At 50.7% G+C, this 21242-nt stretch overlaps 1 protein-coding gene across 1 annotated transcript; it reads left to right on the top strand.

Moving 5' to 3' along the window:
* Nucleotides 1–3496: 3496 nt before the first annotated feature.
* On the top strand, nt 3497–21242 carry TRIM27 (tripartite motif containing 27). Its single transcript, XM_034985914.1, has 8 exons — nt 3497–3916; nt 5020–5115; nt 7426–7656; nt 14143–14165; nt 15901–16016; nt 16148–16180; nt 17568–17594; nt 19626–21242. The coding sequence occupies exons 1-8, from the start codon at nt 3497–3499 to the stop codon at nt 20219–20221; spliced, it is 1542 nt and encodes a 513-aa protein (XP_034841805.1). The 3' UTR covers nt 20222–21242.

The following is a 21242-nucleotide window of genomic DNA, read 5'->3' as shown; positions in this document are numbered from 1 at the left end:
GCGTCTGCCTTCGACTCGGGTCATGATCCCAGGGTCCTGGGATCGAGTCCCGCATCGGGCTTCCTGCTGGGCGGGGAGCCTGCTTCTCTCCCTCTGCCTCTGCCTCTCTCTCTCTCTCTCTCACTTTCATGAATAAATAAATAAATAAATTAATTAAAAATAAATAAATAAATAAAAATTAAAAAAAAAAAACACCAAACCTCCAGATTTCTGGAGTGGCTCAGTTGGTTAAGTGTCCAACTCTTGGTTTTGGCTCAGGTCATGATCTCAGGGTCCTGGGATCAAGCCCGTCATTTGGCTCTGCGCTCAGCACAGAGTCTGCTTGTCCTTCTCCCCCTGCCCTTCCCCCACTTCGTGCTTCCTCTCTCTAAAATAAATAAATCTTTAAAAGAAGAAGAAGAAAAAAAAACCCTCCAGATTTCTGCCTTCTCTTGAGCTGAATCTGGGCCCAGATTCTCAACGGCAGTCTTCAGCGAGAGAGAAGTAGCCGCCTCTTGAGGACATCAGTCCTCCAATGAGTCCCTGTCCCCATCTTTCCCTATCGGTCCCCTGTCTGGGCTGCTCATTTAAGTTCCCCTCTTGCCTCTAACAGGCATTCATGTTTGCACACTGGTCACTTTACGAATAAATAAATAATAATGATTACTTTCAATGTGATTAGAGAGACCCCAAATTGAGAGCATAGAGGGTCTGGAGGGGAGTCTCTGTCCCCACTTAAGCATCTGATATCAGTTTCCTTATTTATAAAGTATGTTGGACTATGTGAAAACCAAAGTCACTTCCTACTTTAAATGTATGCCCTGATTGAGAACTTCGAGAGAGAGGTAAGGGTTCTACACAAGGCAGTCAAAGTGTTCCTCTAGAAAATAACCAAGTACTCAGAATTTGAGGTTCTGTGTGACCATGGGAGGCTGACTGGAAAGGAGAGAGGTCAGTGCGGTCAGTTTGTTTAGGCTATGCTCTAAGGAAGGGGTAGGACTGATGAGCAGGCTTGCAGAGGACTGTGGTGGGCACAGCCCAAGCCCTGTGAGGCTGGGTTGGGATTGTGGCTTCCTAAGAGGACAGTGAAGGCGTTACTTCATGTTGGAGGCCAGAAGAGCTAACTGGACGCCCACACTCAAGGATTTGCACAATGACCTGGTGGCAAAAAAGGAAGCTTTGAAAATTTCTGAGAAGGGAGAGAATAAAAGGAGCATTTCAGGGTTTTTCTAAGGATGATTCTTACCCTGGAGGTGTTCTTATAAAGAGGCTGGAGGGAAAGACTCGCAATAGGGAAATGAGTGGAAATGCTCACAGTCACCCGGCTATCAACTTATCTAAAAAACATCCGCAAAACTGACAGTGTTGAAATAATTTCGCTTAAGGTGTAATAATGGAAATTAAAGTAAACAGAGGCAAGTTGAGAAATAAAGCAAGGCAAGGCTGTCTGGATTCAATGAAATCAAGAGGATGAGGACAATACCGAGGAAACAGCAAAGGAGACCAAGAAATGCCAAGGCAGGAAGGATGTGTACAGCGCAGAGCCTGAATCAGAGTGGGATTCTCGCTTTCCTGCACTCAGGAAGGAGCACGCAAGCTAGGTCCTAATCAATACTCCACGCACTGGGTATTTTCTTCGCTAATGGATGAACACCCTCGGGTTTAAAACCTAAAAGAGGTGACGAAGTCTTCCTCCTTGTTGGGGTATATGCTCATCCCCGTTTCTCCAGAGAGGAAGCTGAAGCTCAGAAGGGTAAACCAGTTGGCTCTGGCACAGTGGGAAGAAGCCGAACTGGGTTTGTCTGACTCATTCTGTCTTGCAGACATGTTGCCATCAGATAATTAAGACTTTCTTTTTAAAACAAAATTGCATGCACTACTGGGTATTTACCCCAAAGATACAAAAGTAGGGATCCGAAAGGGTACGTGCACCCCGATGTTTATAGCAGCAATGTCCACAATAGCCAAACTGTGGAAAGAGCCAAGATGTCCATCGACAGATGAATGGATAAAGAAGATATGGTATATATATATACAATGGAATATTATGCAGCCATCAAAAGGAATGAGATTTTGCCATTTGCAACGACGTGGATGGAACTGGAGGGTATTATGTTGAGTGAAATAAGTCAAAAAGAGAAAGACATGTATCATATGATCTCACTGATATGAGGAATTCTTAATCGCAGGAATCAAACTGAGGGTTGTTGGAGTGGGGGGTGGGGTGGGAGGGATGGGGTGACTGGGTGATAGACACTGGGGAGGGTATGTGCTCTGGTAAGCGCTGTGAATTGTGCAAGACTGTTGAATCTCAGATCCGTACCTCTGAAACAAATAATGCAATATATGTTAAGAAAAAAAAAAGAAGAAGAAGGTAGCAGGAGGGGGAGAATGAAGGGGGGGAAATCGGAGGGGTAGACGAACCATGAGAGACGATGGACTCTGAAAAACAAACTGAGGGTTCTAGAGGGGAGGGGGGTGGGAGGATGGGTTAGCCTGGTGGTGGGTATTGAGGAGGGCACATTCTGCATGGAGCACTGGGTGTTATGCACAAACAATGAATCATGGAACACTTCATCTAAAACTAATGATGTAATGTATGGGGATTAACATAAGAATAAAAAAAAAAAAGAGGGCACGTTCTGCATGGAGCACTGGGTGTTATACTCAAACAGTGAATCATGGAACACTTCATCTAGAACTAATGATGTAATGTATGGGGATTTACATAAGAATAAAAAAAATAAAAAATAAAATAAAATAAAACAAAATTGCAAGTGCCTGCAAGTGGGGTCGTCGAATGGTGCAACTCAGCCGGCTACTCCCATCCTCCGGCCTCCTGGGGAGGCCAGGCGTCTCCTCCCCCCGCACCCACATCAAGCCCGCACTCTGTGGCACCGTACCGAGGCCTGGGCGCCCGGCGGGGCACCCAACAAAAGCCTCGGGGTCCAGGCCCGGGCCGCGGGAGGTCGGCGCGGGGCCCGCGGCGCGCAAGCGGGGTCACGGCATCCCGGCCGCGGTCACCCGGCCCCGAGGAGCGCGCCCCCGCGCGTCGCGCCCCGCGCGGTGGCGGGGCCCCGCCCAGCGCTCCGAGAGGAACCGTGCGCACCCGCAGCCGCGAGCGCGCGTCGCGGGGCGGGCCCGCGCCAAGCCCCGCCCCGGCCCCGCCCCTTCCGCTCGCGCCGGATCCGCTCGGACGCGGCCACGTTGTCCTGCGCGCCCCGAGCGCCGGCCCCGCGAGTCCGGCCGGTGGCGCCCGTCGGCCGCCCCGTCGCGCAGCCGCGGGGCTCAGCGGGGCCCGGGACCCCCACGCCTGCTCGGCGGGGCGCCGCGGCGCAGGGAGGGCCGAGCCACGCGCGTCCGAGCTCCGGGCCGGGAGGCGCCGCCCTCCGCCCGCCCGCCCGCCCGCCTCTCCGCGCCGCCCGGAAGCCGCGAGCGGGAGGGCGCGCGGTAGGGTCGGGCTCCGCGCAGAGCTGGGCGCCGGCGCCCATGCCCGTGCGCCCCGCGGGCCCGCGCCATGGCCTCCGGGAGCGTGGCCGAGTGCTTGCAGCAGGAGACCACCTGCCCCGTGTGCCTGCAGTACTTCGCCGAGCCCATGATGCTCGACTGCGGCCACAACATCTGTTGCGCGTGTCTCACCCGCTGCTGGGGCGCGGCGGAGACCAACGTGTCGTGTCCGCAGTGCCGGGAGACCTTCCCGCAGCGGCACCTGCGGCCCAACCGGCACCTGGCCAACGTGACCCAGCTGGTGAAGCAGCTGCGCACCGAGCGGCCGTCGGGGCCCGGGGGCGAGATGGGCGTGTGCGAGAAGCACCGCGAGCCGCTGAAGCTGTACTGCGAGCAGGACCAGATGCCCATCTGCGTGGTGTGCGACCGGTCCCGCGAGCACCGCGGCCACAGCGTGCTGCCGCTCGAGGAGGCGGTGGACGGCTTCAAGGTGAGGGCCGCGCGGCGCGGGAGGGCGGCGGCGCCGGCGGCCGGGGGGAGCCCCGGGGCTCCCTCCTTTCCGCCTAGAAAATGGCTGGGCCGGACGTGTGCTTCACAGCCGTCACTTCCTCCCCGTCGCCCCAGGGCCTCGGCACTCGGATGTGGGAGAGCCTGCAGCTGCTGCGGAGGGCGGAGGTGTCCCACCCCACCCGCCCACCCCGGGGGCTCCCGGGCGCCCTACCCGCGGAGGCCCCTCCCTCCCTTGACGGTGGGACGACGTGCGTAAAAGCGGCACGCGTCGCCGCGCTCGTGCGCCGCTCGGGTCCCAGATGATCTCACACACAACGCTCGCACGTTGCCTGGCCGTGTGCGCGCCCGGCAGGTGCCGGTGGCGGGGTGCGCCGTCCTGTCCTGGAAGCCACGGAAAAGAGCAGCTCTTTGCTGCTGAAGTCGGTTAACCACCGTGAGACCCGAGATCACAGTTACCGTGAAGATTAAACGACATAAAGGGAGCGGGTGGCCCTTTGTGAACGGTTGAGTCCGCAGGCCGCCCAGCCAGCCAGCGACACGGAAGCGAAGTGCTGACTGGAAGAGTTGTGTCTGGCCGCACGGGAGGAAGGCGGGTGCTGTGTGGTGTTCTGTGTTGAGGCTCCAGCACAGGAAGGTGCCCCGTGACGTTTACCTGTGGGTACACGCGTGCGGTTGATCACTTAGCATTCATGGCACTTCCGGATGTATCATTTTACACCGGCAGTAAGCCTGGAGTAGGTTGGGAAGGTGGTGTTTCCACGCCGCCTGCGAGGACAATGAGAGGGCACAGCATTTCCTCTGTATGCTTCTGTGGAGAGTCACAGCCCGCCCTGAGCCTCGAAAGCCACTCCCCTTTCCACTGAGCCCCGCAGTATCCTTCCGGGGATAGGCAGGTGACCCCTCAGCTCGAGCTGCACACAGACTGCCGAGGAGAGTGTGCGGACCCCCGTGCCCTGCGGATGTCCGCAAGCCCAGGACCGGCTCTAAGCAGGGAACGCGGGTTCCGTGTGATAAGCACATTAGCCATGCTGATGCTAAGGTCTGCCTAATCTTGAACTGTGCACCTGTGTTTGCTTTTCTCAGGAGCAAATCCAGAACCAGCTGGACCACCTGAAAAGAGTGAAGGACTTGAAGAAGAGGCGCCGGGCGCAGGGAGAGCAAGCGCGGGCTGAACTCTTGGTAAGGGTGTTTGGAATTCACAGGTAGAACTGCTTCTGTTAGCCACTCTGTGTTTTGTAAGGCTGGTGTTACTTCCCTTAACCTTAGCCAGTCAGGTCACCCGAAATTCCAGGTGTGGGTGAAACAACCCCAGATGGGAGTGGGGAACTCACCTGGAGAAACAAGGGATTCCACACGGCGGGGGGGAAGGGATAGAAGAGCTGAGGTTGGAACCCCTGGGGATCTGACCTATCAAACGTTTAACCTGCTAGTCTTGTATAGATCAGGGTTGATCCTTGACAACGCTGATGTGGGTGAGGGTCTCGGGCACGGTTAGCTTCCTTTGGTGACATTCTGCAGATGGATGCTGACAGTGGCTGGGCAAGAGACTGATGTGCTCATTTGTGATAGGGATATTTGGGGCTTTTGTTTTGACAACCAAAAAAACAAAAAAAAAGTATGGAGACTTTTGTAACATATCCTTATATCCACCACATAGGTGCTCAAGCAATTTTTTTGTAACAGTAAATAAAATATGAGAAATTCCCAAGACGTGCCTGCATCTGAAAAGCAAACTCTTAGACTGGCAGTGTCTAGCAGCATCTTGCGAAATTTTGTCAGTCCTGGCCAGGGGGTAGGAAGGAACTTTTGGGCAGGGAACTTATTCTCCTGATGTCTTCAGGTACCACCATTTGTTCTGCCCGCACACTCCCCTGAGACCTCAGCTCCCCTAGCTTGAAAGCAGGGCTGACCGATGGACAGTCTGGTGTGCCTGAGTGGAATCCCCATGCACACAACCGTTGTGTCCTCTGTGGGAGGACTGTCAGAGGAGAAAAAGCCCTTCTCTGAGAATCGGGACACTTGGACGTACTTCTCGGCTCTGACACTAGCCAGCTGGATGGACGGGGAGAGTGATACACTCTCTCTGGCCTGTTTCCTCCTCTCTGAAATGGGCACGTTGGGCTCGACCTGTGGTTTTTCAGCAAGGCTGGTGCTGCCCTCTCCTTCCCTCCCGTGGTGTGTTCCTTTGGTTATCACTTGAGGAACTGAGTGACTGGGGAGGGGAGGGCAGAGATGCTGAATGTCCTGCTGTGCAAGGGCGTCCCATGCTGGGCAAAATTGTCCCGCCACCAGCGTGCCTGGGGCAGCCCCTTCCAGAAGCCCGGAATCAGTTGCTCTTTAAGGTCTCTTTCAGCTTTAATGTTTCATTTCTAAGGTTACATTGTATCACTTACGTCTTTGAAGGACTTTAGCTAAGGAGAGCTGTAACTTTACCAAAAGGATTTGGAACGAAGGTGTGTGCAGCCCAGTGAGTGCTTAGGAAGGGCGGAGGGAGGGACGGTTCATGGGGGAAGATTCTCAGGAGGAGGGGAGCGGAGAGCAGGTGTTGGCAAGCTTCCGTAAAGGGCCAGACAGGATTTTTGGCTCTGTGGGCCACATCGGCTCTGTCACAACCACTCAACTCTGTTGTCATAGCTCAAAGGCAGCCAAATACAAGATGTGAATGATTGGTCTGGCTATGCCCCAATAAAACTACATTCCCCAGGAGTAAGTGAAGGTTGTTGCTGGCCCTTTGTTGAGCATGGAGCCCTAGAGCCCTGTCAGTGGGAGAGGGGTGGGGAAGGAAGGGCTGACTAACTTTGGCAAAGAATCTGTGCCCAGGGGGAACCACACCCACAGCCAGTGAGGAGGGGGTAGTTGAGGAACACTCCTGGAGGCCAGAAACGGGCACAGGCCACATGGGAAGGGCTTCAGGGACGCAGTCCCGGCCACGGTGCGAGGATTGAGTGTTCCGGTCTGGCCCCACATGGCACATGGCCGACCCTGTCCCTTCCCCGGCCGCCTTTCATGGCTCCCAGTTGCAACAAAGTGTTGCCCCACCCGGCCTGCCAGGCAAGGTCTGTTCTGCCCTCTTACCTTCTCTGGCTTCCCCTCCACGCTCACGGGCTCTGCGGGACAGACTCCTTGCGGCGCCGTCTCCTTGCCGGCGTCATTCCCCCTGCCAGGAAAGCCTGTCTGCTCTCTGAGCACATGGTGCACTCCTGTCCTCCGACAAGCCTGTGTCCGCGCTGCTCCTGGGAAGGCTGGACCAGCTTCCCGCAGGGCAGGCCAACCTGTCCTCTCGCACCGTCTGTGCTTACTCACCTGCGACTGAGTTCTTTGTTATCCCCGGGGTAACTCACCTCTCAGCGCTGTGTGTCCAGTCGGTAAAGCCTGACAGCGGGAGGGGGTGGAGAAGGTGCCAGGGGGAGAGGGGAGTCGGGGAGGAGACGCGGAGGGCCTTAGAAGGGAGCCTTCCCCCTTCAGTGCCCGTCCCTGTCTCCGACACAGAGCCTGACCCAGATGGAGAGGGAGAAGATCGTCTGGGAGTTCGAGCAGCTCTATCACTCCTTGAAGGAGCATGAATACCGCCTCCTGGCCCGCCTCGAGGAGCTGGATCTGGCCATCTACAACAGCATCAATGGCGCCGTCGCCCAGTTCTCCTGCAACATCTCCCACCTGAGCGGCCTGATCACCCAGCTGGAAGAGAAGCAACAGCAGCCCACCAGAGAGCTCCTGCAGGTAGGCTGGGGGGCCCCGCTGCGCCGGCGCAGCTCGCCGGGCCTGCCGAGGGAAGCATGCCTCCCGGGGCTCTGGCCGACTCGCCTGGGACCGGGCAGTTGCGCTGTCTCACAGAAAGGGCAAAAGGAGGTCCTCAGGCCCAGGCCCGTCCTGCGCCGCGTGGTCTGGTCACACGCAAGGCTCTCGACCTCCCCGGGCCTCAGCGACCCCATGGAATGAGGGGTTCGGCCCCGTGCCATGTAAACAGACTGCCTCAGTGCAGCATCCTGTGACGTCACCGTCTGTGTGCATCGAAACGGGGAGCACTTGAGTGGGAGCGGTTGGCCCGAGCGGTCCCGTGCCTTCAGCTTGGTGTCCCGCAGGTGACACAGCTGACCACGGGAAGTGAGCTGTCGTGCGTTCGCTGCATACCAACTGTTGTTGAGTTGGGCACTGTTCCAGGCACTGGGATTAAGTGGTGAAGAAGCTCTCCTGAAATTTATATTCTAATGTCCAGGGCAGACAGTTAAAGAAGTGAACAGTGAGGATAACGGGTGTTGATAAATGCCATTAAAAGGGCTGATGGCACGGGGTAGGGGTCAGCAAACTGCCCCACCACCTGCTTTTGTATGTCCTGCAGGCTAAGCCTGGTTTTTACGGCTTTGGGGGAGTTTTTTTGGGTTTTTTTGTTTCTGTTTTCTTGGTATTTTTGTTGTTTGTTTTTTAGTGGGGAAGGAGCAGAGGGAGAGGGGAAGAGAGCATCTTAAGCAGGCTCCACACTCAGTGCAGAGCCCGACTGGGGGCTTGATCTCACCACCCTGAGATCAGGACCTGAGCTGAAATCAAGAGTTGGACGCTTAAACGACTGAGCCACCCAGGCACCCCTGGTTTTTACAGATTTATGTATTTATTTAGATTTTATTTCTTTGAGAGAGAGAAAGCGCACAAGCAGGGGGAGCAGTAGAGGGAGAAGCAGGCTCCCCGCTGAGCAGGGAGCCCGAAGCGGGGCTTGACCCCAGGACCCCGGGATCATGACCTGAGCCGAAGGCAGACGCTTAACGACTGAGCTCCCCAGGCACCCCTGGTTTTTACGGTTTTAAATGATTGGAAAAATCAGAAGAATTTTATTTCGAGGTATGTGAAATTATATAAAACTCAAGCTCTGCCGTCTGTCCATTTTATTGGCACGCAGCCACACGCATCCCGTTACGTGCCGGGCATGGTTACTTTCCACCAGCACAGCAGAGCAGAGTTGCAACCGCAAGACGATGCATGGCTCCCCAAACCCAAAATATGTACTGTCTAGCCTTTAAGAAAAAGTTTACTGACTCCTGCTTTAGAATCATAAGAAGCCTAGCCTGACGCCTTAACGAACACCAATATTTAACTGTCAGGGAGAAAAGGAAGAGTTTGCAACAGGAACACTTGGCCAGAGAAGCAGAGTGACCAGGAAGGAGGGAGTGGACAGCAGAGCCTCATGCATTTGAGGGCCGACGTCCATTTGGTTTAAAGCCGTGGGCATCACTGACGCCCTCAGACAGGACTGCCGCGGTGAGCAGTTTGGGCAGGAGCCGCGTTAGGGAGAGTGGGGACTGGCTGGGTGAGCAGCCACTGCAGGAGGAGGTGACTGTCAAGGAGGAAGACCATGAGGAGAGGTAAGAAAATGCTCAGAGGTGAGGTGGGATTGTGGGGCTTCATGAGGAGGGGATGCTTAAAGAAACAAGCTAAACATTCCGGAAAAGAATATGCAGGAGGAGAGTCTGTTGTAAGGATCCGGGTGAGGAGAATCACTGAAACTGTAAGAGTGATGGACTTACCACTCATGTCCGTGCCTGAGAAGACAAGGCAAGGGGACTAAGGCACATGTGTAGGAGGTATTTGGGGAGGAAGGGAGGGTCGGGGAGGTGGATGCAGGCAGGTTGAGGTTTGGTAGCAGAAATGCAGCGCTTCTATTCTCTTGACGTGAGAAAGCAGGATCCCCTGTTGCTTTTGGGCAGGAGTTAGGGAAAACATTAGCTTTGAAGATTACGGGGAAGTTTTGAAATTACCGTTTCAGAGTATGGGAAAACCAGGTGGTTTGTGAGACACAGTAGGATTGCTTAGTGGGTGACCGTCAGTGTGTACTGGGGCCAGTCTGCCTTGTGTGACTTTCTCTTCTGCTTTGCTTCCTGAGCCCAAGTCTGCTCTCGTGCAGACATAGGGAAAGCAGGTAGTGAGGTGCATCCTGGATTAGGACTTTATAAGATGGAGTTGAGGGTTTGGTTTGTTCTGTTATGGTGATAAAACATATATAGCATCAGTTCCATCATTTCGGCTATTTCAAAGTGTACAACTCAGTCGCATTTGGTAAGTAAGCAAGTAAGTGTTCAGTCATCACAACTGTGTGGTTCCAGAACACTGTCCTCACTGCAAAAGGAAACCTTGTATCCATTAAATGGTCACTCATTCCTTTCCACCGACTGGCGGCCATCAATCTGCTATGTGTCTCCAGGGGTTTGCCTATAATATGTGGCCTTTCGTGTCAATTTCTTTCACTCCTTGTACTTTTTTCAAGGTTCGTCTATCTTTTAGTGCGGATCAGTACTTCCCTTCTTTTTATGGCTGGCTAATATTCCGTTGTATGGATAAACACCACATGCTGTTTCCCTGTGTTGCATTCATGAGCTGACGGATATTTGCTTTGTTTCCACCGTTCGGTGGTTGTGAGCAGTGCTCTGTGAACATTAACACCGTGATGTGCTTCGGCAGCTTCTGGCATCATCTGTGCCGGGCACGTTCCAGTTTGAGTATATGCGCTGCCAAAGTGAGCACTGGAGGTTTTAATTTTTTTTTTTTAAGGTGGAAGATACTTGTGAGGACATTTTTGAACAGATGGGGTCTGTTGAAAGAGGGCTCGTGGACGTGGAATGAGAGGGAGAGAGGGTTATGGTGGATGTCATTGGAAAAGCGAGCTAAATCTTATTTAAAGAGGAAATATTAGAGGCAGCCCCACTGAGGTCAGGAACAGAGCAAGATGCCCACTATTGTCTACCCCTATTTAATGTTGTACTGGAGGTTTTAACCAGTGTAGTTAGATAAAACAACTACAAGCCTTTCCACCGGCACAGCAGAGTGGAGTTGCAACTGCAAGACGATGCATGGCTCCCCAAACCCAAAATATGTACTGTCTAGCCGTTAAAAGGGCTAGAATTGGAAAAGCCCGGGGCACCTGGCTCACTCAGTCACTGGAGCATGTGACTCTTGATCTCCGGGTTGAGTTTGATCCCCATGTTGGGTATAGAATTTACTTAAAAATAAAATCTTTAGGGACGTCCGCCTGGGTGGCTCAGTCGGTTAAGCGTCTGCCTTCGGCTCAGGTCATGATCCCAGGGCCCTGGGATCGAGTCCCGCATCGGGCACCCCGCTCTGTGGGGAGCCTGCTTCTCCCTCTGCCTCTGTCTCTCTGTCTCTCATGAATAAATAAATAAAATCTTTAAAAATAAATAAATAAAATAAAATAAAATCTTTAAAAAAAAAGAATTAGAAAAGACATTAAACTATCTTATTTAGAGAATATGTGTTATGTAATTATAAAATAAAAAGTCAGTGCTATAATTAATTAAAGAATTCAGCAAGGCAGCAGGATGTAAGATAGACAGAAATCAGCAGCCTTTGTATGCACAGATAACCACCAGAATACATTTTAGAAAAGGATACCCCATTTCCAATTGAGAAAAAAAGGTAAAATACCTGGGAATAAACTTATAAGCAATGTGTGAAAACCTGTGTGGAAAATATTATAAAACATTCCTGATGGACACAAGATAGACTTGAACTAATAAAAAGACATCTCTTGTTCTTGGCTAAGAACATGTCAACATCATCACATCAGTTTGTCATAAGTTAATTTATAGACTTAATGCAATTCCAACAAAAAACACAACACACTTTATCTGGAGCTAGACAAATTGATGGTAAAGTTCAGATAGAAAAATAAGCCCAGAAAAATAGCTGGGAAACACAGAAAGAAGAGCCGTGGGTGGGAACTGGCCCTATTAGACATTAAAACATACTATAATGCCTGTGTAACCAAGACAGCTATTACCATAGCACAACGGAAAAACATACACTGTAACCATTCAGAAGACCAGTGTCACGGGCTGCCTGGGGGGCTCAGTCAGTTGAGCGTCTGACTCTTGATTTTGGCTCAGGTCATGATCTCAGGGTCCTGGGATCGAGCCCCGCATCGGGCTCTGTGCTCAGCAGGGAGTCTGCTTGAGATCCTCCCTCCCTCTCCCTCTGCTCCCATGCACACTCTCTCTCGCTAAAATAATAAATAAATAGGTCAAATTGAAAGAAAATCGCAGCAAATATCACAAATAGGGATAATAGAAATAGTATATAAAGAACATTCAAAAAATTGAGGGGGGGTGAAGACAAGTTCTATAGAAAAATGAGCAAAAGATATGAACAGGCAGTTTGCAAAAGAAAAGTAAAATTGGACCATGAACTTGTGAAAATGTGTTCTACTGTACTTTTAATAAGATGCAAATTAAAAACCATACTATAGTACCCTTTCTCCCCCATTGGAATAGCAAAGTTATCTTAATTCAGTACACCGTTAGCAAGGATGTGAGAGAGTGAATCTCATGCTGGTGGGAAGACATTGTTTTGGCAGCATTTAACAAAAGTATACATGCAGTTAGAATTTGACCAAGATTCCTTTCAGGAATTTACCTTGAAGATACGAAAATATGTACAAAAATACATACACACAAGGTTACTCGATGTAACATTGTTTGTAATGCAAAATATTGGGAAAAACCCACCTTCCAAACCAAGAAGAGTGGTTGAATCAACTGTGTGTTTGTGTATACCATGGAATAATATACAACTGTACAGAAGAGTAAGGAAGATACTATGAACTGCTAAGAGTGGTTTCCGGAATGTATTGTTAAGTGAAAATCATAGTGCAAAATACGAAGTGTGCTACTTTTTTGTATGAAAAAAAGATAATTGGAACATCATGTATCTGCTTATTTTTGCAGAGGAAACAGTGGAGGGGTAAACCAGATGGGAATGGGGAAAATGGGGTGGGAAAGGATAGGATAAAAAGTGACAGAGACTCTCTGGCCAAGTTTCAGACTTTTTTTTTTTTAAAGATTTTATTTATTTATTAGAGACAGAGATAGTCACAGAGATCATTAGCGAGCTGAGCAGGGAGCCCGATGCGGGACTCGATCCCAGGATCCTGGGACCATGACCTGAGCCGAAGGCAGACGCTTAACGACTGAGCCTCCCAGGCGCCCCGGTTTCAGACTTTTTGAGCACCAAAATGAATAAGAACAGTGATGGATCATAACCTATTAAAATAAGAATATATGAGTCCACAGTAATAATACATGGGGAAGTTACTCCTTCTAGTAAAATGTTGACTAAGTAACAAAGAAGGAATTTTGAAGCTAGCCAACGACCCTTTTACCATCATAGTAGAAGCTATTTCAGACAGTAATTATCAATGGATGCTAAATCTAAGGGAGGAAGTTTGACAAGAATTAGAGTATTAACATAATTTCGAAGTATCATTTTTAGATTGCTTCTTAGTTACAAAAGGAAAGATAGTAGCTATTCAGTGATCAACATACGGCCAGTAAGGGGCAAGTGAGTATCATGTACCTTTAGAAGGACATACCATACACTAGTCAAAGATGACACAGCCTGGACTTAATCATGGGGGGAATGGCTGACAAACTCCAACGGAGGAAAGGCCTCCTGGAGAATGAATGGCCTGTATTAAACCAACGTCAGTGTCACAAGAGAAATCAGTGCTAAGGAACGATTCCAGATACGGGTGGTGATAGCTCAGTGTGGAGAATGGTCATGGATTACTGAGCGGGGAGGTGAGTAGCTGCAAGTAACTTTGTTGGTTAAACTAGACTATGGCTGTGGGTTAGAGAAAGGTTCATTTAGATCGTTGATTTATTGATCATTAGATCAATGTTCCTTTTCCTGGGTTTGATAACTGGACTGTAGCTGTGTAAGAAAACGTACTTGCCCTTAGGAAATACAGAAGTCTAAGGGGGCAAAGATACATTATGTACTGGAAAGAGTGATCTCTCAAATGGTTCTGAATATAAACATGGTTATAATAATCTGCTAAGTCTGGGAAGGAGTATACGGGAGCTCTGAGCTAGCAGCTTTTCTGTGTATTTGAAATTATTTCACAATAAGAAGTCCAAGCAAGCAGGACAAGTAGGCAGTTGTGGTCCAAGGGTGGGATACTTGTTAGGAAATGTGAAGTCGTGAGATCCTTGCCAGTAGGGCAGGAGTAGGGCATAGGAAATGCTGGGGTAGTAAACAGCGTGCATCCCAGATTTTTAGCTCCTCGACTGTGAGTCCTGTTCCTTGTCTCCCTGGCTTCTCGCAGGAGGGCCAGCCGGTAGCTTGGTTTTCAGCAAATATCTGAAAGAAGACTGAAGTTATGACTTCTATGACTTCTCATGGTTATCCTTTTCCTTTCTCTTGTAGGACATCGGGGACACATTGAGCAGGTACTGTGTTCTCCCTCCCCAGTGTTAAATCAAGTGCAGGAGGATGTTTCCCTCATGCTCATAAATCCTGGAAGGAGCCCTGAGAAGGACATCTTACCAGAGTGACACATAACCCTGCCCGTCTCTGAACAAGTCACTTGTGTGCAAAGAGCTAGATGGACCTGTTCTCAGTAAAGCTCAGGAATTACTGACAATCTGGGAGGCTGAGGGTAGGATGGGGCTACCGTGGTTTGTGACGACGCCTCCATGGAGAGTGAAGGGTCACACACACCTGGGCGAAGTGCATGGTTTCTTGTGGTCATTGCTGCTTCAGGGTTTCCGAGTCCTCCCGCCACTGCCCCCTAATTCTGTAAAGGGGAAAATACGGCGTCAGAAGAGTGTGACTGGCTCAGAGTTACAGAATTAGTGCTGGGTCACCTGGATTCTGGCTCTCGTTCTCATTATTGCTTGGCTGTGTCATCAGGTGGGGGTGAGGAGAAGCTCTGGGAGCAGGGAGACCTCTAAGTGGGCAGATGGCAAGGCTTGTGTTGCAGGGCAGACGAGGGCAAGCGGGGTCGGCCTTGGGAACATGCTGTTTGTGCAGGAGAGCCCACAGGGACAGAGACTGACTTTGAAGGAGCCGAACTTTGAAGCTGGTGCAGATACTGAATGGTGAAAACCCTCCAGAGGAACGCAGCCGGGCTGTGTGGGAACGTTTGCGGGGCTGGGGCAGGGCCTTGTAGATGGGTTGGGCCGGCTGGGAGTGCCATGTGGGTAGTTTATGTTGGTAAAATTGAGGGTTTTGAGGGAGAGGGGTTAGAACGTGTCCAGTCCTAGCCTAATGGCCCCAGCAATTACTGCCCTGACTTGTTACCTTTGCTTTTCGATGCCAGTCTCGTTCTGGTCCAGCACAGGGAGCTAGATCTTCAGAGCCTCGCACTTGGTGACATTAAAGTTTGGGTTTGGCTATATGAGAGAGGAAACCCAAAATTTCATTGGCTTAAGGCTTACACGTAATTTAAGACATTGTTGCCATGTAGGAAATGTGCAGGTAGGTAGCCCTGGGCTGGGCTTCTGGTCTCCTTCCCTTCACTCTCCTGCCGTCCCTGAGTCCTGGTCCTCGATCTGGCAGTCCAACATGGTTCAGCCAGCCCGGGGGGGTAAGTCACAGTGCCACAGTGCACTCCTTTTTAAGCAGGCTTCTCAAATTACCACGAGACACTCCTTACCTCTTAATGGCCAGAACTCGGTCACAAGGTCCCATCTAGACTGGGCAGCCATGAACCCCGTATAACTTGGAAGATGGGAGACAGGGATATTGGGGAGGCAGCCGGCAATCGGTTTTTGCCATGGACCCCTTGAGCAGGGCGGGTACCTGTCTGGAGGGCCTCTCTCCGTATTTGGGAACCTGAGGGCTCTGGGTTGTTGCCCACCATGAATCTCCAGGACTTTGTCTAGGAATCTAGTGCTTTCTGGCAAGGTCAGCCTTAGGTTCAGTTTAATTCAGTAAACCTTTTTGAGGACAAGCCATTTGAAAATCCATGAGCTAGGTGCGATGGGGGGAATGAAAATGAGTAAGATGTTTCTCCTGCTCTTGTCTAGAGGATCACAGTCTAGGAGGAGGACAGGGAGAGAAGTGTGGTGGCTGCTTTTAAGGACCTGCCAGTCAGTCTAACCCGGGCTTTGTCTGGGCCCCTCAAGGGGTGGGGGTGGGGGAGGGAGTTACTCATTTTTTTTTTTTTTTTTTTTAACTTAGAGCTGAAAGAATCAGGATCCCTGAGCCCTGGATCACACCTCCAGATCTGCAAGAGAAAATCCACATTTTTGCACAAAAATGTCTATTCTTGACCGAGAGCCTGAAGCAGTTCACAGGTAATATGAGGAGAAGGGTCCATCAGGGGAAATGCATTTATGCTCTGAATATCTGTGTCTTGACTGAGAGGAGGATATATTTTCCAGCCAGATGCGGGATGCAAACTGATGGTCTTCTTTTCTCTCCTTAGAAAAAATGCAGTCAGATATGGAGAAAATCCAAGGTAAATTCATGTATTTACTGGGCTTTTGATGTTGAAGTTTCCTGGGAAGATGGACATCTGCTTTAAAAGTGGGGGGAAATGTGAGGGGGGGTGACACCCACTGGCCAGCCTCCTCGGATCTTCTGCATCTTCCCTTTGCTTTAATTGTTTCAATTAATATCTTCTTCTTTGAATATGAAGTCCTTTATATACACTCAGCTCTCAGTCTATTTTGATGGGGGGTGAAAAACAGGCAGTCCAAAAATGAATTAATCCAGAATAAAGAATGAACAGAAACTATGCTAGCTGCATTTCACTTGAGCTGGTATTTAAAGTTATGATTTGCCGAGCTCCTCCTGCTCATGGGCATTGGTGCCGGCTGGGATGGGGGGAATCAAGCAGCACTTATTAGGTAAAGTGGTTTAGGTATTCAAGGGAAGCCCTTCTACATGTAAAATTTTCTTTTTCTTTTTTTTAAAGATTTTATTTATTTATTTGACAGAGAGAGAGAGATAGCGAGAGCAGGAACACAAGCAGGGGGAGTGGCAGAGGGAGAAGCAGGCTTTCTTCCGAGCAGGGAGCCCGATGGGGGACTCGATCCCAGGACCCTGGGATCATGACCTGAGCCGAAGGCAAATGCTTAACGACTGAGCCACCCAGGCGCCCAACATGTAAAATTTTCTGTTCATGAGCCACATTCGGTTAGGAGTTGGCCCTATCCTAAGTGCTAAAATTCCTGGACAGTCTAGTGGGATCTGAAACCTCTATATATAGGTAAACCCTTTTTTTAATTGTTACACATCACAAATCCCCAAATCTCTGGTGATTTCCTGTGTGATGTATCCTAAGACCTTGTTTGCACTTTATCTTTTCAGGTACATATGTAGGGGACACTCAAATGTCTTCCACCATCAAACGAATAGGGACAAACTGCACTAGACATTGTGGGTGACACTGGAAGGCATGACTCCTTGATCAGGCTCTCATTGATTTCTCCTTCTCCCCTGCCACTTAAAAGGCTCATGAGAGCTTATTTGTGAACATGCTTTGTCCACTGTTAAGTGCCTCTGAAGTGAGTGGTCTTTTTTGCCCCAGCGTGGCAGTGGGCATCTCCCAGTTGAGCCACCCAGCCTCTAGAACAGAGGTGGCTTATGAAAGCCGAGAGTTGCATATGACGTGGACTTGGAACCGTGTTTCGCCCTGCAGGGCTGTCCCTGTTCCTTTAGGGCTCTTGGTTGAGCGATGGAGTCAGATGGTGCGTAGAGAAGTCAGCACATGACTGACAACGGCAGTTCCGGGCTGTCTAATGCGACCGTAGCCTTACGGGGACTCTAACGGGAGTTCCTTCAGTTAGGTAGTCCTTGGAAATACTCACACATACGTAACTACTTCTCTCTTGTTCTTTCAGAATTGAGAGAAGCTCAGTTATACTCAGGTAGGTGATGGAGACAAAACCATATGGAAACAGGAGTAAAAATCCTAAAGACCTAACTACTGTTGTGAATGATTTTGGAAATTGCCTAAATTGGGGTTCTTTAGATTACGTGTATCAAAGTGATAAACAGCAACCACAAAAAAAACCATTGATTGTTTCTGTGTTTACAATATCTTTGTATGCCTCAGAGCTGAAGCCAATGACCTTTGAAGGAGGAGGAAATCAAGCTCAGGTGCTTGATTAGAAGCTGCAGTCCCCAGTGTGTGCTCTGCAAAAAGCAGTCATCCTTCCAGAGAGTTAGGAGGCCCGATTCTTCTTCTTTTTTTTTTTAAGATTTTATTTATTTATTTGACAGCGAGAGAGAGAATCCAAGGAAGAGAGAGACAGAGCACAAGCAGGGGGAGTGGCAGAGGAAGGGGGAGAAGCAGACTCCCCGCTGAGCAGGGAGCCTGATGCTGGGCTCAATCCCAGGACCCCGGGATCATGACCTGAGCCGAAGGCAGTCACTTAACGACTGAGCCACCCAGGCGCCCCTTATTATTTTTTTTTAAAGTACTATTTTTTTTTTAAGATTTTATTATTTATTGACAGAGACAAAGCGAGAGAAGGAACACAAGCAGGGGGAGTGGGAGAGGGAGAAGCAGACTCCCGGCCGAGCCAGGAGCCCGATGTGGGGCTCGATCCCAGGACCCCGGGATCATGACCTGAGCCGAAGGCAGACGCTCAACATGGAGCCACCCAGGCGCCCCTGAGTGCTGGGGAGTGTAGGAATCTCGGGTCATCCCCTCTCTGCTGGGGCAGGAATTGAAGCTCCCCGAATGGTCCGGAGACTGGGTGAATCTGTGGTCCCAGGGGTATTCCCATCTCGGGTGTGTACTTCCCATCGTTAGTTGGAATCGTCCCTGGAGAGAGGTGTACAGCAGGTGTTCTCTCTCTCCATGCTGTCCGCCACTGGTCCGTCTTTGTTCTTTCAGCAAGTATTAGCTGGGTACTGTGCATAAGTCCTACGCTGTCTAACGTTGTGCGGGCTTCTCTAGGGGGAACAGAAGAGCTCGGAGTGTGGTGTCTGACTGGGGCATGAGGCACACCCACGACCTGGGGGACAGCTCAGTGACTGCTGTGCACGGATGGTTGAACCACGAGCCTGCTACCCGGGGCTCTTGGTCACCTCCACTGTTGCCCGTCATGACCCTTCTGTGGGAGTCACTTAGCCTGAGCCGTGGTCCGGAGAGGCAGTGCTGGGCAGCGTTCCTCCTGAGCAAGACTTGAGCAGCAGCTGAGGGAATCATAGCAGTGCTTTAAAGCAGGAGGGCAGCACGGACACAAGATGCTGTGCAGCTGAGCCCCCGAGCCCATGACATGGATGGCAGTTTCAGGTTTAGGAGAGGGGGAGTGGCATGGCTGGTTAACAGCAGCTTTTTGAGGAAGACGTGAGTGTTGCATGGGACATTAGAAAAAGATGAACGGGGTTTGCACGGCTGAGTAAAGATCTCATGGAATGGAGGATATAAAAGAGTGATTTTTTTAAAGATTATTTATGTTAGTGTGCGTGCACGCATGGATGGAGGGGGAGAGAGAGAAACCCAAGCAGATACCGCTCTGAGCACAGAGCCTGTCAGGGGCCCCGATCCCACGACCCTGAGATCACGACCTGAGCCGAAACTAAGAGTTGGACGCTCAACCGACTGCACCACCCAGGCGCCCCCAGAAGAGTGAAACAGGTTCCAGAACCCCAAAGTTTAACTTGGGAATTCAGTTTATAATGGATACTGTGGCTTAAGATGTTTAAAAGAGAGGGAATGGAGGTAAGATCTCAGTACCTTCAATATATCTTGGCTTAGGAAAGTAATCAGCTATTCCAAACAATAATTTTTGGAATGTCAACTGAGGGATGAATTCCGTAAGATGAATGCAGCCTCCCGTGGGACGCTCGTGTTCTCTTCCTGGGGGGGTGGGAATGAGCTGGGGTCCTCTGGTGTGCTCTCCTGGCCCTCGGCTGACCCCCCGCCCGTCCCCTCCGTGTCTCCGCAGTGGATGTGACTCTGGACCCAGACACAGCCTACCCCAGCCTGATCCTCTCCGATAACCTGCGGCAAGTGCGGTACAGTTACCTCCAGCAGGACCTGCCTGACAACCCCGAGCGGTTCAATCTCTTTCCCTGTGTCTTGGGCTCTCCATGCTTCATCGCTGGGAGACATTATTGGGAGGTAGAGGTGGGAGATAAAGCCAAGTGGACCATAGGTGTCTGTGAAGACTCAGTGTGCAGAAAAGGTGGCGTCACTTCGGCCCCCCAGAATGGATTCTGGGCAGTGTCCTTGTGGTATGGGAAAGAATACTGGGCTCTTACCTCCCCAATGACTGCCCTCCCCCTGCGGACCCCTCTCCAGCGGGTGGGGATTTTCTTGGACTATGATGCTGGCGAGGTCTCCTTCTACAACGTGACAGAGAGGTGTCACACCTTTACTTTCTCTCACGCTACCTTCTGTGGGCCTGTCCGGCCCTACTTCAGTCTGAGTTACTCGGGAGGGAAGAGCGCAGCCCCTCTCATCATCTGCCCCATGAGCGGCATCGATGGGTTTTCTGGCCATGTTGGCAGTCATGCTCATTCCATGGAGACCTCCCCTTGAGGAGGTGAACTGGGGCCAAGAGGGCCGTGGGCCATAATCCTACCCCAGGCATAAGGCGTCTTGTTGCCTTGCCTCGTTCCGCTGGTCACGGCTGGAAGTCCTCGCCACTCCCCATGACCTGCCGTGGGACACGGGTGTCCACTCTCCTTTCCCTTCCCAGGCAAACTGTCAGATTGCCCAGAAATAAAAACCCGGTGTCCACCTCCGGTGTTTCCACACTTCGGGTTTTACACATTACTGGAGGGGATAAAGAGTAGGGATAACCCTTGGAGAGCCATCAGGATACTTCACTGTGGCTCGGCCTGGCTTCCCCTGGTTCAGCCCCACATAGTGATCGTGGATATTTGCTGTTTTCCGGACCAGGGCTCCTTTCTAAGAACTTAGAGTGGACCTACCTGGCCTGTCAGCATGGCTCCCTCTATCCCGGTTTTTCCTTTGGGAATAGTACCTCTGCCCCTAGTTCCCATTCTGCCGTAGTTTTATTAACTCCATTAAAGAGGCCTACATGTGTTTTGATTAGTTACAGTTATTTTACAATAATGGTGGGAAATGGCCCCACCTCTGTTACGAGATAATGTTCTAATCAATGTGCTCTTTGCCTCTGTATCTTTTCCGAGGGCTTTGTCTGCTCCCTTCATTCTAATGAAAGGTGTATCCTGGTGTTGGGTGCACATCGTCCAGGATAATTTTCTGCCAGCACCATCCATTGTTCCTAGATCCCCTCCCACTCCCATTTGTGGACTGACGGTCAGTCATACACCGTCCCTGGAATGATTCTGAGGCAGTATTCCGGGGACTTGCCTCCTTTTCTCCATTTCCTCTGGGGAATGGGGGAATTGACCTTTCTAATATGTGTACCATCAAGGGGCAGTTCCATCCCCATAGCCATTGGGTCACGAGGCATTCTGGGGCCAGAAGGCTAAGGCAGATGACTTCAAGCCCCCACAGTGGTTCTTAGTCCTGCTTCCCTTTGGGTACATGACCCTCTGTTTGAAAATAAAGTGAGTATGGATGTTGTTTA

This window comes from Mirounga leonina, unplaced genomic scaffold (assembly GCF_011800145.1).
Source record: "Mirounga leonina isolate KUSES-001 unplaced genomic scaffold, KU_Mleo_1.0 Mir_366, whole genome shotgun sequence".
Lineage (NCBI taxonomy): Eukaryota > Metazoa > Chordata > Mammalia > Carnivora > Phocidae > Mirounga > Mirounga leonina.
The sequence above is the reverse complement of the archived record's forward strand: the minus strand, read 5'-3'. Positions and strand labels throughout refer to the sequence as shown.